General features: G+C 47.1%; 1 protein-coding gene across 1 annotated transcript in view; it reads right to left on the bottom strand.

Annotated features, from left to right (window-relative positions):
- The window catches only part of RERE (arginine-glutamic acid dipeptide repeats), a 164,803-nt gene that overhangs the window by 88,135 nt on the left and 59,561 nt on the right, over positions 1–17,107 (bottom strand). Inside the window, 1 exon segment of the mRNA XM_030963899.1 lies at positions 11,983–12,053. Coding sequence (XP_030819759.1) covers positions 11,983–12,053 — 71 coding nt within the window.

The following is a 17,107-nucleotide window of genomic DNA, read 5'->3' as shown; positions in this document are numbered from 1 at the left end:
ACAAAGTGTGCTGGGAAGTGAATGTTTCCTTGAGCAGCTCCCCGGAGGATGCCATTCGCTGGTCAATGGTCACTCACTGAAATGTTCACCTCTAACGTGTGTGTCACCGACCAGCTGACGGCTGGGACCAGAGCAAAACCAGCTTTTCACACAGAATTCAGCAGGGCTGGCCAACAGGGCCAGACAGCCCCACCAAAACCCTGCCTGTAATTAACGGGCAACACCAGAGAGCTCATCAAGGAAACAAAGCAGCAATCTTAAAAATGTCAGTGAGCAGGAGGCACGGCTGTATCTCAGCACACGGGGAATTTCTGACACAGACTGGGGCTGCCTGCCCTGGTGTCAACAGCTGAATTAGCAGCACCAGGTTTTAGAGTTTTTGTGTTTGTATGTAAACCAGGACTAAATAAACATACCCCAAAGCAGCTCCACAGGCTGCAATCTAATCTGAACAGAAAGATTGCAAAGATGCTCTCCTTTCATCTGGAAATAGCCAGATATTGAAAACACTAAAACCAGAAATAACTACACTGAGGATAAACAGGATGCATTTACCTGCTGGAAGAGAAAAAATCTCAAAGGAAAAGTTGGGAGAGAGATACAAAGAAAAAAACAACTTTTCTTGGGTGCTGGAAGTGTAAACATATAGACAGCTGGGATGGTGCGCAAGAAAAGCAGCTCTGAAATAGAGAAATGTGGTTTTTAAACCTCATGGCCACCATGAGCACTCTGCTTTGAACTGCAGTGAACACAGGCAGCCAAGCTAATGCACAATTCCAAAGTGAATCGTTTGTCTTGGGCCATATAATCAGCACAGCATTACAACTCCAACAAATGAAGCCACTAATAACTTCTATTAAAGAAGTCAAGGTGTTAATTCACTGCCAGGTCCAGCAGCAGAAAGCTCAGAGCCCAAGCAGCAGAAAGCACTCGGTCCTCGTGCAGAACTCAAATTAATTTCCTCTATTACTGCAGGCACTGGATGCAACCCGCAGTGCCAGCCTCAAAGGCTCTGACTCCAGAAGCCTCCTGAGGATGATGATGATGATGAGGGCTGATGCCTCTCCCCTGGCCTGGGCACAAGGATTCACCCCAAGGGAACCAGCACAGCCTGTTCCCTCCAGACCCACTGCAAACAGGAGGATTCTCTGAGCTACCAGAAATGCAGAAACTGGCAGGGACCCTTCCAAAACAGAAAAATGACCAGAAGTCATTCAGAGAATTTGTAAAAAACTTGGTTTGATGGTTTAGAGAGCTCACGATTTACATCAGCTTCCTTTCATCAAAGAGAATCTTCTCAGAAAGGTTTTAACACTTCCATCAACTTGGTTCTGCAAACTGCCTGTCTTTGGGAAAATGGAATGTTAGAGATTGTGTAATCAAATGAGGAGCTCTGCCTCTCTGTGACACACAAGTCAGGGGGAGAAGCCTTTGGATCAAGACTGAAGCCCATATTCCAGCTGCCTGTGCAGTTGTCTGCAGTTCTGGCTGGGCCATCTCCCTGGGAACCTGCCCCAAAAAGCCCCGGAGCTCCCTGAGTGCTCAGTACCTTGGAAAAGTGCAATAAAATATTCATGCAGTGGCACCAGCAACACTGACAAATCCAGAGGCATTTCCCAGCACTTGAACTGGTGTAAACTGCAGCACTCGTCCCACAAGTGCTTCCCAAGGAGCACGTGAGAAACTCATCTGCAATGGGAGGCAGCATTAGCTCCAATTTCAATATTTACTGTGCCTGCTGCAAACGCAGCCATGCTCCAGATGTGCTCCCAGCTGTTTGTTCTCCTGGCCCCGTCTTTGGTAACAAACAGCCCCTTGGTTTAATCACCTCCAGATCAGAGATCGAGGGGGATATTTCACCACAGTTCATGGAATTCTGCAGCTGAAAGGCCCAAAGCAGCTCAAACCTCCCAGCGTTCGTGTTCTGAGGGTGCAGCAAAGCCACACCTGAAATTAGGAGGCACTTTTCAGGAATTTCCTCCCAGATTTGCCCCAGCTCAGGGAGGGCAGCTCTAATTCCCAATCCAGGCTGGTGCTCATCACCCTGGATCAAGAGCCCAGCACAGGCAGAGGGAATTCCTGGGAATGGGAAGCACCACAACCCCTCAGAACAGGAAAACTGGCACCAAATGGCAGCTCCCCTCCTGACAAACACCCCTCTCCATCCTGTCAGCCACAGGCATTGCACAGATCTCCCCAGGACAGCTCCTGCAGCCCTGGCTGCCATTCCCCAGCTGCTGCCCGCAGCCTCTGGGGTCACACATATCAAAGCACCCAATTGCCTTTGCTTTTCTTGCCTCCTTTTTTTTTTTTAAACACGAGGAATATGAAAGCACCCGCTGAAGCTGGTCCTTGTTAGCAGACCCATTTTCATCTCTTTAAACTCAAAGAGAGCAATTCCCTTGAAAACTGTCACAGCATTTTCCCAATCCATAAAGAGGAAGTTCAACAGCCTCGGGTCACTAATCGCAGATACAGAGCATAAATTATCTCTTTCTATTGCACAGCACTGAAACATACAAGTTCTTTTATCTTACTTATGTGATTCTCTCCATAAACTGAACCTTTTAGACGTGTTTGTAGTCTGAAAAGGATGTTTTACAAATAAAAGGGAAGCACTTTGCTGTTTACACAGCCTTCCTTCCGTGGGGTATATTAATGTATCACATCCAGGTGGGTGGACAAGAATTGCTTTACACAACAACACAACCTGGGTGTTTTCCCAAAGGAAAAACTTCATTTGAAGTTTAAGAGTTGCTCAGCACGGGTTTGTTGGTCTTAATAATTTTGCATTGCTTTTAACCTTAAAATGTGCCAACAACCAACTGAAGGGAATATGATTTAAAAACCCCTAGAAGTTCTGCTTAGAAAGCAGGGCAGGATGCTTACACACTACTAATTTAATTAAAGAGTTATTTTCCTTTCAAATACCCTCTAATGGCCCAAAACGAACTGAGGCTGCTTTAAAAATCAATCACTTTAATCAAAATTACAAGTCCAAATTCTCCATGGATTGGTGTTCAGTGATTGCAGTGTCAAAAATGCAGATCCATCACAGCCCTGGCTGCGAGTGCCAGGCAGGGACCCGTCCCCAGAGGTGACACCAGGGGACAAAACCCAGCCTGAGAGCATCTGCAGCTCTGCCAGGCACAAGGTGGAGCTGACTTGAAGGGTTTTCCTAAGTGGCTCTATCAGTCCCTGCTGAGGAAAAGGGAGATTCTGCCTTTCCTGCCACTCAGGTGCTCAAAAAAGGGAGATTCTGCCCTTCCTGCCACTCAGGTGCTCAAAAAAATGGAGATTCTGCCCTTCCTGCCACTCAGGTACCCATAAAAGGGAGATTTTGCCTTTTTTGCCACTCAGGCACAGAACAGGTACTCAAAAAGGGAGATTCTGCCTTTCCTGCCACTCAGGTACTCAAAAAAATGGAGATTTTGCCTTTTCTGCTCCTCAGGCACAGAACAGGTATTGAAAAGGGGGAGATTCTGCCTTTCCTGATACTCAGGCACAGATCAGATATTCAAAAAAGGAGATTTTGCTTTTCCTGCCCCTCAGGCACAGAACAGGTGCTCAGAGAGCATCCACACCTTTTCCCCTCCGTGTTCCTCTGTCCCTCTCAGGCTGTGCCTTTATTCCACAGCAGCACCAAGAGCGTCACCTCCTCCCCACAGAGCAATCCCAAGCACATCCCTGGGGGTGGGACACTCTCTGGAACTCAGTGACATTTCACATCCCTCAAGGAAACCCTTCGGAAAGCAGGAAAACAAATTCCTTTAATGAATTATCCTCAGCAGCTCACCAAGCATAACAATGTGCCTTTGGAGGCTGAGCAGAGCCACAAGAAATCTGACAGTGCTCAAGTAGCCCCAAATGACCAGAGAGAAAATTTCGACTTCAATAATCCTAAAGGTCAGAAGCATTATTAAACATGACAGATGCTCTCACTATTCAACACCAGAGGACATGGCTACATTTATCCTAACTCCATTTTCTCTTGCTACATAAAACCCAGCTAATGTACAATTTGATACTTTTTTTTCCCCTAAAAGCCAGAGATAACATTTTTTTTCTGGGTATTTTCCAGCTGGCACACGGTGATTTATTTAGCACTCAATTATCTCAGCACAGGTGGAGGAAACAGGTTTACCTTGGGTAAGGGGGAGGAAACAAGGCAGGAGAAAGGTAAAATAGAAAGCTAAAGGTGGTGAAGACACGCTGCCATGACAAAGGGCTTCATGAAATTATAAATATCAGCCCAGGGAAAGAGCCCAGGAGCCTTTCCTGGGGGAATAATCCTCCAGTGCTCCTGTGCCAACAAGCCAGCCATGAGAATTCCAACTGCTGGAGGCCAAGTGGGGCAAAAACAAACAGGGCAATCACATTAAAAAGGGAAAAAAAAATCAAAACAACCCCCAGTGGATTATTCTGTGGGGTTCTTTGTTTGTTTTGGTGGTTTGTATATTTGTTTGGGGTTTTTTTATGTAGCCCCTAAGTTGTAAGGGCTGGATTGCAGAGATCCAGGCCATATGGAAGGAATGGAGGCAGAGCTGGATTTGAGCCCTCAAAAGCACACATACAGCCTTAACTTCCAGCTGTTAATCCTCACTGTGAACAATGCTGCCATCTGCTTTACACCCCCAAACATGAACACTGCCTCTCCAAAGGACCACGGTGGAATTGTGACATAACTCTGCAGCTCTGGAGGAATTCATTCACTGCACTGGTGCATTACCCTGTCAAGGCTACTCAGAAAAACAAACCCAAAATCCCACAAAAATGTTAAACATCGGTTAATTGACAAAATAATGGCACTGATGAAATGACACATTTGAGCCAGGTCTGAGCACAGCATCTCCACACAGCCCTGAGCACCCTGGGAATGCAAAATATGCTGGGTTAGCAGCTTAGAATGGATGGTTCCTGCTCTGCCTTCCTTCCCAAGATGTACAACAGAATAAAAAGAATGTTGCTCTATATTTCAGCCGAGTCCAGTGAAACTCCAGTGCCCATAAATCCACAGAGCAGCCTCGTGCCTCAGTTCTGAGGCTCACCTGAGAGACACTGCAAATCCCCTGCTAATTTAACAGCCTGAAAGCAGCACTTAGAGAACAGCCTGCCATACAAAAAGGATTTATTTTTACACAGATGTGACAAGCCCAAACCTCACTGTGCAGCACAGCTTAGGATCTGTGTGAGAATTCAAAGTGGCATCTGGGTAATAGCAACTAAAAAAAAATACACAGAGAAGCATTGTAAAAAGGAGGGGAATTATCAAAATGGATTCATATGCATCTGGAATGATTTTAATACAAAACACCCAGCAAATCTCCCTGTGCTGCTGACAAATCACCAGCTGAGGTAAATCCCAGATAATGAAACATTGTAAGGAAGGCTCTATTTAATAATTTAGCCCCTGTCAAGGAGTTTGTATTGATTCTTGTTTCCAGCACAGGCAGAGAATGTTATCTGCAGCCTCACGGCTCAGTGACAGCATCAGAGGATTTAATCACTGAGCAGCCCCTGCCCTGCAATCCTTAAAGTGTCACCTCTGCCTCTCCATCAGCGCCTGCGCCCACATCCCCGGCCTCATCTGCCACCCCACCCTGCCCCACTGCAGCCACAGCAGCACCCCCATCTGCTGCACATTACACATAAAAGCCAACCTCATTTGCAGGCTAAATTTTTGATTTTAAATAATTCAGTGTCCCTTCAAAGGCCTCATTTGTCTGGCTCCCGTTAGCAAGGCTGCTCTGGCCCTTCGTGGCATTGTGAGCTGCTCCAAGCTGGGTCCAACCTCGCCTTGGAAAGGTTTAGCCGTGATCTGGAGGAAGCAAAAAATCTTTTTTTGCCTTTTTTTGGCCCTAGAAAGAGCGATGGATGTGGAGAAGCAGGGAAAAAAAAAATCTGTATTAATCAGCATTTTTTCCACACCAAAAAGGAAAAGGTCACGCTGCCTCGGAACTGGCCAGGAAAAATTTGCCACAAATTAATTCAGCTGCAGTTCAGGAACAGAACATCAATTCATCTGCAAACAGAACGAGGCTTTTAAATACATAAATGCTTGTGGCTACAGAAACCTCACCCAGATATTTGCATGCAAAAACCCCAGCTCCTGTAACAGTGCAGAGAATAACAGATGTAAATTTAACATGTTTGCTAAAATGCAAGGCCATATGCAGGAGGAATGCAAAGGAGAGGAAGCATGAACTGCATAATTTGGAAAAAACAAATTTCTTGTGATTTTCCCCCTCCTTTATTCCAGGTGAGGTGCAATCCTTTCCATTTTATAATCCTTGGGATGGGAGCAAAGCAATCCCAGGGGCCCAGGCAGCCAAGGTCATCACAGCCAGATTTTCTATTACAGGGCACTAGCAGCATTTCACAACTGTCTTTTTATGCACTTCTGCCTTTCCATGCAGACTATAAATTGTTACAAGGCCCTGGGGCAATCCAGCTGTACACTCCATTCAAATCAGGCTTCAAGGAGAAAGCTCCACAGTCAAGATGCTTCAATCAAGTAAACACACAGGCACAAAGGGCAACTGCATCACAATTAATAACGTTTCCTTTTGTGTGGCAAATTCAGCGTTTTCCCGGTGTAAAGTTTCCCTCTGATGCTCCCATTCAGAGTGTGGCCATTAGCATTTTAAATGTGACATCAAATTAAGGCAGGATGCAGAAAGCACAAACAGGCTGCTGAAATCCATCTGCTGGTGGTGTTCTGGGTCCCTCTGGAACACAGGAAAACCTTAAAAAGGCAATTTGGACTCATTTATCCAAGCTGGAAATTCACACCAGGAAAGGTCTGAACGGCAGGATGGGAGGGCAGGTCTGTAGCTCTGCTGTGTTTGTAGGAATGCAGAAATAAATGAGTGTAATTGCAGCAATGAGCTGCTCTCAGCTCCCACAGAGCCTGCAGCAGCTGCCTCTGCTCTGGCACTCCTCCCTCACCCCGTGCCTCTGCTGCTTCCTTCTCCACCTCTGCCTTCACCTGCACCTGCTGTCCCAGGGAAAAACGCACATCAGCTCCTAGGTTAGAGTGCCAGTGCTCCTGTGCCTGCGTCCCCTTCCCCTCTGGCTGAGCTGGGGCTGCTGGCGCCAGCAGAGCTCACCTGAGCTGCTCCACGACCATTCCCAAACCAGCAGAGCCATCAGAGCTCACCTGAGCTCACCCAAACCAGCACAGAGCTCACCTGAGCTCCAGGACCATTCCCAAAGCAGCACAGAGCTCACCTGAGCTCCAGGACCATTCCCAAACCATTCCCAAAGCAGCACAGAGCTCACCTGAGCTCCAGGACCATTCCCAAAGCAGCACAGAGCTCACCTGAGCTCCAGGACCATTCCCAAAATTCCCAAAGAACAGACTCACCTGGCTCAGGATTCCCAAAGCAGCACAGAGCTCACCTGAGCTCCAGGACCATTCCCAAACCATTCCCAAAGCAGCACAGAGCTCACCTGAGCTCCAGGACCATTCCCAAACCATTCCCAAAGCAGCACAGAGCTCACCTGAGCTCCAGGATCAAGCAGAATACCTGAGCTCCATTCAAACTTCCCAAGCAGCAGAGCTACTGGTCATTCCAGAACTTAAAGCAGCACAGAGCTCACCTGAGCTCACCCAAACCAGCAGAGCCTTCCTGGCCCAGCTCAGCTCTCAGGCAATCCCACCTTGTGCTCGTGCCCCTCTCCCAGACACCAGAACTCAGTGAACTTCTCCCACTCTGATCTCTGCAGCAGATAAAGCCCTTTTTTTCCCCACAGACATGGCTCTGCACTACTTTTGATATTTAAATTAAGCCTTAATCAAAGCTGGATCCGCATGGGTTTACAGGCACTACATAATTAATATAGTCATATCTGAAATGTAATTACTGCTGTTGCATCATATATTTAAAGCCAACAGCTGGCTATTCAGGTGAGGAAGACACTTTGATTGGGATAAAACAATCCTGTAACCAACACTGCAGGGCTTTATTGCTCACAAGCACTCTGAGGCAGCTTCACCAGGGACCCGAGAGCCCGGGACACTTCCCCTGGCTGAGCTCTGTGCTGAGATCCTGAAGGATTCACAGGGATATTCCTGGTGGATTTCCCATCACAGCCTGTCAGAGCCCTCCCTTAATCAGGTTTAATTTCTATATCCGGGGTGTGGGGCTATAAAATGTCCCTTAAGCCACTGGGTGCACACAGGAACTGGATTTCTGCACATTTATTGGATTTTCTCACACAAGTCACTCAGCTGAGTTTTAATTGTGTGTTTTCATCAGCCAGAAGTAATCACAATCAACATTTTAATTAAGATAAAGAGAATGGACAGAATTTTAGGACTTGTTAACCACAAACAAAGAGATAAAAGGAAATTTCACTGTTTATAATTCTTTGTATTACAATCAGTGTAAACTACAAAAGAAACACATTAAATACTACTATTTGATTAAAAACCCCTTTAGCTCTGAAGCCATACCCTCAGCCTGAAGCAAATACAAATCTGTTTCTTCAAATGGCCTGATCTGAAAGGAAATTCAGTGAGGATTTCCACTTCCAAAACACAGCACTGCTGAATTAAAAGAGAATTTTTGACAGAAGAATTTGTTTCCTTTTGGGGTGGAAGGAAGCAGCCGAAGGTGCTGGGTGTGAATGACACACAGGACTGGCTGAGCAGACCTTTTGCCATTTCCCCCACAAATTCCAGATGCCATTTTTGTGCCAGAAGCTCAGGAGATCAAAGAGATTTGGGGCAGGTTTGATGAATTCCCAGCAGAGCTCAGAGCCCACAAGAGCAGGATCAGCAGCTGCAGCCAGGCTGAAGGACATGGACTGAGTGGAGACTGGAACAATTTGGGGGAAATGAACTCTGAGGGGAGGTGAAGCAGCACTGGGTCCCCTCTCCCCAGAGCTGCAGCCAATTCCCAGCTCACACAGGGCTCAGCCAGCCCTGCTCTGCTGCCTGGGCTTTCAGCAGGTATTTGTAGCACCACAGAGCATTTAAGGAACACTTCGCCAAGCCTGCGGATTTTTAACGTGTTTGACTCGTGCCAAATGAGAATGAAGGAGAAGCATGCTTCCCTAACCTCCTGATGAATAGGGAATGGGCATTCCTGACAGCAGCAGGCTGCTGGGGGAACAACTGCACTGTTAAAAATGCACTGGTGCTGCTGCAGAATGAAGGGAAAAGAGCAGATTGACATCCAGGAGACAATTCCTGATGTAAACAACCTGAACGTTTTCCACAGGAAAAAAATAATCAGAGAAACTTATGTTTTTTTAATGCAGCAGAGCATTTACTGCTTCCATTTTATCGATTTGCCTGTGTAATTTAAACCCCAAGCTGTAAGATTGTTCTGGAACAAAAGCACCCAGAGCAAGCAAAGCCTGAATCCCAAGTTAAGGATCCCACTCTCACCATCCTGAAAACAACATTTTCCTCCTTAGAGCTGCTCAACAGGCAATGCCAGGAAAGTATTAAAGCCACATTACTCTGCCCCTTCACAGGCTTTCTCCACCTCCCAGCTTCCCAATTACATTCTGCTGTTTCCTTCTCTTAAAAACAACATTTTTAAAGTGACTGACATTGTAAGCTGGACAGGACAGGCTTAAACTGGGGAAAGAAGTGCTCCCCAAGGGAAAAACAAGGTAGGAAAGTTGCTTTAAAGCCAATTGTGACCTTGCATAATCCAGATTTCCAGGGGACCACTTGAACCCAAGCACTGGCTCAGCTGCCCCGACAGGAGGGAGAGCAAATACTGAATATCAGCAGTGAAGGGGGAGCTGATAACCAATAAAAACATGCAAGGCAATAGAGCAAGCTCAGATTGAATCCTGCCTCACCACAGCTTGTTCCTAATCAAAGTCCTCAAGAATAATCTGGTCTTGAATCCTGAAAGAGGATAGTATTAATCCAAAGAAAATGAACTAGCACCAAAAAGAGATTAATAAAATGTTCTGGGACACAGACAGCACAGAATAACCCAATCAGCAGAGAAAAAAATCATCCACTGCCTTTTTTTTAAATCCAGACAACTATCACATACTCTTCTGAGAGACAACAGCAATTTTACCCAAAATGTTTTAAGCTCAATAATTCAAACTGGTGAAGTGAAGCAAACAAAGAAAAGCATTTATGGATATGACACCTCCTCACCTGCCCTGCCACCCCATCCTTCTGTGAGGAGAGGAAAAGGAAGCTGCACTTTTACCAGCCAACACTCACACATTTCAGTGCTGGAGGGCAAAAATAAACCAGTGGATTCCCAGAGAGCTGCTCAAAGTTCTGTAAAATTCCAAACAAAACCCAAAGCGTCACAGTGATCCTGGTCCGGCAAGGACATCCTGATTATCACTGGGTCATCTGTAACTCCCTTTCATTTTTTAAAATATAACTTTATGTTCCTGTTTTATCAGTAAAACACCCCCATAATTCCTGCCCCCAGACTGCACCTAGAACCAGGGGAAGCATAAGGTAAGGCTCACACACTCAGCCAAAAACTTTTATTTTGTGACAACCAACACATAATGTATTTAATTAGTGGGCGACATTTCAAAGCTGTTGACTTTAACTTTCCTGCTTCACTTGACATATTTAGCTGAAGGCAAAACAAGGCTGTTTTCCTGTTGGTATCTCACACTAGAAGAGAAATCAAGTGTCCTTTCCACTGCTCATCCTCCCTTTCCCCAACAGGAAAATCAGCAGCCACACACACACTGGGGATTTAGCTTTGCTGGTATAATCAGCATCCAGAGGGTTGTGGCTTTGTCATTTATACAAGTTCCTTTTATGCATTATGTCAGTAAGAAAAATTAAATTAACAGAGAAATTCGAGAACTGTGAGCAGGAAAAAGTAAACATAGAACAGAGACACTGTTTCCATGTCAAAAATTATGCAAAATTGCCAGCAGCCCTGGCGCCAAGTCCTTTGTGCGCTGAAAACACAAGTGAAGAGAAACCACTTCAAAACCATCTAAAGGTACTAAAGCTGCAATTCCCTGAGCTGAAATGAGTGGCCCAGCCCCAGAGGCTGCAGCTTTTGTTCATCTCCTGAGCAATTCCTGCAGCTCAGCAGCACCCATGGGAACTGGAACCCAGGCAGACCCCAAGCAGCCCCTGCTGATGGGCAGGAGGGACTCCCCAAAAACAGGGGGAGCAAAGAGGGAACAAACCCACAGGTACCAAGCACCAGCAGCGACAGCAGCACTGAGGAACATCTCTGTGCCTCTCACAGAATCATTGGAAAAGCTTGGAAAGAAGGAGGGAATGAAGGCAGGTTTATTCTGATAGCAGCAGCCTGGGTGATCTATGGCTGTGGACAATACATTGATAAGGAGAGTTTATTATCTGCTCAGGACTCAATACAGCAATAAGGAGCAGCAGAAACAAACTCCCAGAGGTGCCCAAATCTCCTGCTCACAGAAGTCTGCCAGGTGCCAACCCTGTGCCCGGGCTGTGAGCAGCTCCTGCTGCAGCCAGAGGGGACAGGGTGGGGACAGGGGGACAGGCTGAACCTCCAGTGGGGACAGAGGGGACAGAAAGGGGCAAATCCTTCTCTGATTTGCTCCTGCTCAGCTCCCTGACTTCTCACTGCTAGACAATGAAGTGCTAACAGTCCTTCAATGTTATTTTCTGTTTCTCCCCACTAAACTGGCCGCCCTGGTGGGATGTCCCCCAGCCCATGGCCAGCTGGGATGCACAGGCTGCCAGGGCTCTGCCTCAGCCCAGAGCTGTGCTGGACAAGGCACAAATGAACTTCCTGAGCCCCAATTTGCCCACAACACAACTCAAAGCTCAGGTTTCTGTTCAGCTGGACACGCCAGGGATCTCAGCCTGAGCTGCTGAGGCTGCCCCAAAGACAGAGCTGGGGTTTAACCAAAACCAGCTCCGGGTTCAGAGGGCAAAGCCTCACTCAGAGGGGCTGCAGGAAGGGATCCAGGCTAAGAATATCCCCCCTGGAGCCTGGGGCAGGGGAAAGGAGGAGAGGTGAAAATGTTCCTTACCAGTTTGAAGTCTTGAATGCTGCAGATGAAATAGGGCGTGTTCGGCCGGCGGCTTTCGATATAAACGCAATCTTTAAAAACACAAGATTTTACAATAATGGGCATTAACTTCTGTGCCTCCAAGAAAGAGCATAACAACAGGATAAATTCAAATACAGCTCAAACTTTGAAAGAACCACCATTGCATTTGCATATTGTGTAATTTATTCTGAGGGTGATCTAAAAATAGAAACTATTTATGATGATAAATAAGGGAATCAACTGCATAAAAATTAACTTTGATTTGAATAGACATTTTGCTAGGAAAACAAAAAGAAAGGAATTTAAAGACCACTCTGGATTGAGTTAATAACAATGACCAGGTCACAGCCTGCGAACCAGACCAAAACAAGAGAGGAAAGTAATCAGATTTTTCGTGGTCAGCTCGCCATTAAGAACCGAGCACTAACATATCTGCTCTTCTAATTGTGAAGAAAACCAAGGCAACCAATCACAGATGAAACACAGCAAACTTAAATTAGATTTACCTCGGGGAAGGCCTGCGCTTCCTCGAATTACATTTGACAAGACAGAAACACAGTAATTATTTTTGTTTGCTTTTGACAACTGCGCTCTCCAAGGCTGCTGTAACATAAGGTCTGTTGTGCTCAAAACAGTCTTGGCAATAACTACAACAAAAGCAGTGCCCTCGGAATGAAAACACAGCACGGATGGGAGAGAAGTGCCTGATTAATGATCCTGACCTTGGAACTCAGCAAGCTCACACACAGCTTGCTAAACAGAGAGATGCCAACCCCAAAGCCAAGCACATATTGAAGGGAACGTCCTGGTGACCCCTGGGACACACAGATAAGGAGCTGCTGCTCAAAACACAGCAGGGACAACAAACACCGCTGTCCTGGGAGGGATTTTCCATGGGCTTTTCTGGATTTTCACAGAAAACCTCCAAAATCTCAGTGTTTTGTAAGACACATTTCAAATCCAGCTCATTTGGGAGATCCAGCAATTCCAGCACATCCCAGCACTCCCACAGCCCTGGTTCTCACAGATTTCCTGGCTGATCAGGAATTGTTCAAGCAATTCCTCCATATCCCAGCATTCCCACAGCCCTGGTTATCCCAGATTTCCTGGCTGATCAGGAATTAATCCAGCAATTCCAGCACATCCCAGCATTCCCACAGCCCTGGTTATCCCAGATTTATCCCAGATTTCCTGGCTGATCAGGAATTGTTCAAGCAATTCCTCCATATCCCAGCACTCCCACATCCCAGATTTCTTGGCTGATCAGGAATTAATCCAGCAATTCCAGCACATCCCAGCACTCCCACAGCCCTGGTTATCCCAGATTTATCCCAGATTTCCTGGCTGCCCAGTGCATTGGCCAAGGCTGCAGTCCCTGCTCAGGACCAGCTGGACCTTCCATGCACATCCTGCTCCTCCAGCAGCGAGTGAGATTCCACACGCACACACAGCACCACAACTTGCAAGATCTTTATTTTATTTTATTTCTTCCCCTTGGTATGCGGGCTGTGCAAGGCTCATTTTGCAGAGTTCGACCAGGCAGCAGGCAGAGCCAGCAGCCCAGCATCCCTGTGAAATGGCTGGCACAGAGTGAGGGGCTGTGGCATCTCCCGTGGATAAAAACTCGCTGGGTTGCACTGAGGGAGGCACTGCTGGCTGCCTGCCAAGCCTAAAACAATGATGACATCCAGTTACAAGGCTCCAAAGCACCAGAGGCCAGGCAGATAAGAAAAACAAGTTTATCCAGGTGCACAGCGATGCTGGGGATGGCAGGAACTCCAAAGATGCCCCCCAGAAAAGGAGAATGTTTACAGAGGCACTCACATCAGCCACCCAACACTCAGAAAAGTTCAACACCTGATGTGTTCAACCACTGAGTTTAGCAATGCCAAAGCAGCAAATGCTCTGAAAGGAAATTAACAAAAATAAAAATAAAAATAAAAATGCTTTCCATAAGCTTTGCAAAACAGAGTAAGGAAACGCTGAGTGCCCCGCACAGCCCCTGGATTCCCTGCCAGCCTGAGCCAGGAAAGCATTGCTCACTTCCCTATCTCGTGTCAAACGTCCCACTGGAGATGAAGCATTTCCCTGACACATGGCACAGAGTCATTCTGCCTTTGGGCTCGTGATACTCACCAGATGTGCCCTACTTCTGAAGGGTTACATTAATATTCCCACACTAAAAGCTGCTTTTCAAATTAGAGCTTCAATGCATGGATGTAAAAAATTCTCTTGGAAAATCACCCCAACCAGCCCCATTTTCTGAACCTTTAGCAGCCTAAACGCTGCAGTTTTTGTAGTAACCATCCTCACAATTAAATCCTTTCATGTTTCACCTAATGAGTCAACACTTCCATCATCCAAGGAACAAAGCCACGGGCTCTGTGCACGGCACACACTTCCACAGGGAGGATATTCCTTGAAAGCCTTTGTCAAGGAATCATCCACAATCCATCCCCATCAGGCCTCACCAGCCACAGCTCACTCTGCATGTGTGTACAGCCATGTACAAACCCTGAAATCAAGCTGTGGGACCCAGCAGTGGGAGGATATTTGCACTCCTGAAATAAGGAATATTTACGTTCCTCATCCTGGTACCTGAAATGAAAAGGCCCAGTGGTCCCAAAGCCCTGTGCCAACCCCTGACCTGGCCCCTTCTGCAGAAACTGCTCTGAGCCAGAGCCAGTGGGAGGCCCAGGACCCTCCCAGGTGCTCCAGCACCCCTGAGCACCCCCAGAACAGTTAGATGTGAATAGGGTTAATGTCAGCACCCCCAGAACAGTTAAATGTGATCAGGAGCAGGGTGCCAGCAGTTACAGATCATTAATGAGCAAGAGGTACTTCCCAAAGGATCAGAATCAACATTTACAGCACTCAGGGAGTTTAAAGGCTGAAATGTGAACTTGCCTGCACCCCAGGCTCAGGAGAAGTGCCAAACCCTTGCACACAAAGGTCAGCACTGAGACAAACCTGCAGCAGCAGCAGCAATGCATTGGGAAGGGGCTCAGTGCCAAACCTGCAGCAGCAGCAATGCATTGGGAAGTGCTCAGTGACAAACCCACAAGGCAGCCAGGGGGGCTGGCACTGCCAAACCCGTGCTGGGGCTCCAGCAGCATCCCCACTCACAGGTAGGGATCTGTGCATCCCCACTCACAGGTAGGGATCTGTGCATCCCCACTCACAGGTAGGGATCTGTGCATCCCCACTCACAGGAAGGAGATGTTCATCCCCACTCACAGGTAGGAGATGTGCATCCCCACTCACAGGAAGGAGATGTTCATCCCCACTCACAGGAAGGAGATGCTCATCCCCACTCCCAGGCAGGGGCTGTGCAAGCCTCTCCTCCCCACGTGGCTGACAACACACAATTTGCCAGGCTGATCTTGCAGTGGCACTTCCCGCTGAGCAGATTTCAGGCAGCGCTGCTGGCTCCTTGTCAGGGAACAGGAGCTGGAGCCCTCTCTGCAATAAATGGCTCAACCAATTTACTGTGTTCATTTGAAGCTCACAGGAGTATTCCCAGTGCCTGGACTATAGTTCTTATTTGGCAAATGATTTTATTATAAACCGGTATCATAGTGAATCCATTTTCTTTAAGGGGTTTTGCTGCTGTTTAATGGACTGTCAGTATAATTTAGATTTCATCTATTTAAACTCATTCAAGCCTGGCTCCTGATTGTACAATAAATGGAACATATTTCTATTCAACAAAATTAATGACAGCTAATTGTACTCTGCAGTTCCCAATTTCATAAAAGCAACTGTTCTGCAGCTCAGGCCCCCAGCTACATCATTTCCCACACCAATTATTTTCCTGCACTTTTCAAGCATGTCCACAACACTGCACAGTTCTCCTTGTAAGGTGCACCCACACATGCTTCATTAACAGATCTGTACAAAGCAAATACTTTTTCACACCAAGCTGTGTCCCCAGCAATGCCCCACTGCCAGCAAAGACCCCATCTCCTGCCAGGGCTCCTCCTGCCTTGGACTTGTTTTTTCAATTAAACACATGAAAAGGGAGGAGGGGTGGGAACAAGAATCCAGGCTGATAAAATAAATTAATTAAATAACCAGTTAGTCTGAAACTCCTCCTCTAGCACAGATAGGTTTTGCTGCACGTGTGCCACTCCTAACAGGCTTTTCCTGCCCTTTTAGGGCCACAGGAAACTTTTGCTGGAGGTGCCAGACTTGCCCCAGTGCTCCTCAGTGATGTCTCACAAATCCCCATGGGAAATCCCACCCCTCCCAAAGCTCTTCATGGCCAGTGTGGGGGACACAAGGACAAACGGCACCAAAAGTGCACCACAGGACTGCAGGACCTCAATGATTTATTCTGAACAGCCTCGAGCACACCAAGAGAGCTCAGAGAGAAAACTCTGCTGCTCCCAAGGCCACCGCAAACACCAAGTGGCTCCTTAACTCCCCTAAAGTGTGACACACCTCAGTACCTCATCAGCATGGGGATGGGCTTTATTTGTGTAGCCTCAAACAGAAACAAATGTCAGCATGTCCCATTTCCCTGCTAATGACCCCTCCCTTCCCCTTGCTGGTCAGACACAGAGCACAGCCCTGGCCACAGCCACGTCCAGAGGAGGAAAATCAGATGTGCCACTGACGAGCAGCTGCCCTCCCCAGCCCCAGGGTTTGCTGCCTGGCTCCTGCAGGCATTCCAGCATTCCCCCTGCCTCAGCTCCTGCTGAAGGGCTGTTTGTGCAGCCACTGATGTCACTGCAGAAACAGAGCCCCACAAATCCCTTTAATTCCTGCAGATCCTTTTAAATGGCTCTACGTAGGCAGAGCAAGCAATGTTGTCCCCAGCTGCAGGTGACAGTCACCTGCTCTGCCAGGCTCCAAACCAAGGCAGATTTAAGCCAGCACTCCAGGTGCCACCATAGCACCACAATATCCTCAGCACTGATCCTGTGGCGTTAATTCAATCACAGCCCTTCCTGAGGTGGATTTTGGCAGAAGCCAGGGACATAGAAGGGATCAGTCTGCATGGGAAATGGAAGGAAAATCAGCATTAAATGGTCTAACTGAAATCCAAGAGGAGAAAAAAAATAACTCTCGGTTTTAACACAACTCTCTTTCATTGCCATCT

Source organism: Camarhynchus parvulus, chromosome 21 (assembly GCF_901933205.1).
Source record: "Camarhynchus parvulus chromosome 21, STF_HiC, whole genome shotgun sequence".
Classification (NCBI taxonomy): Eukaryota; Metazoa; Chordata; class Aves; order Passeriformes; family Thraupidae; genus Camarhynchus; species Camarhynchus parvulus.
Note: the sequence above shows the minus strand (reverse complement) of the source record. Positions and strands in the feature narration are given on the sequence as shown.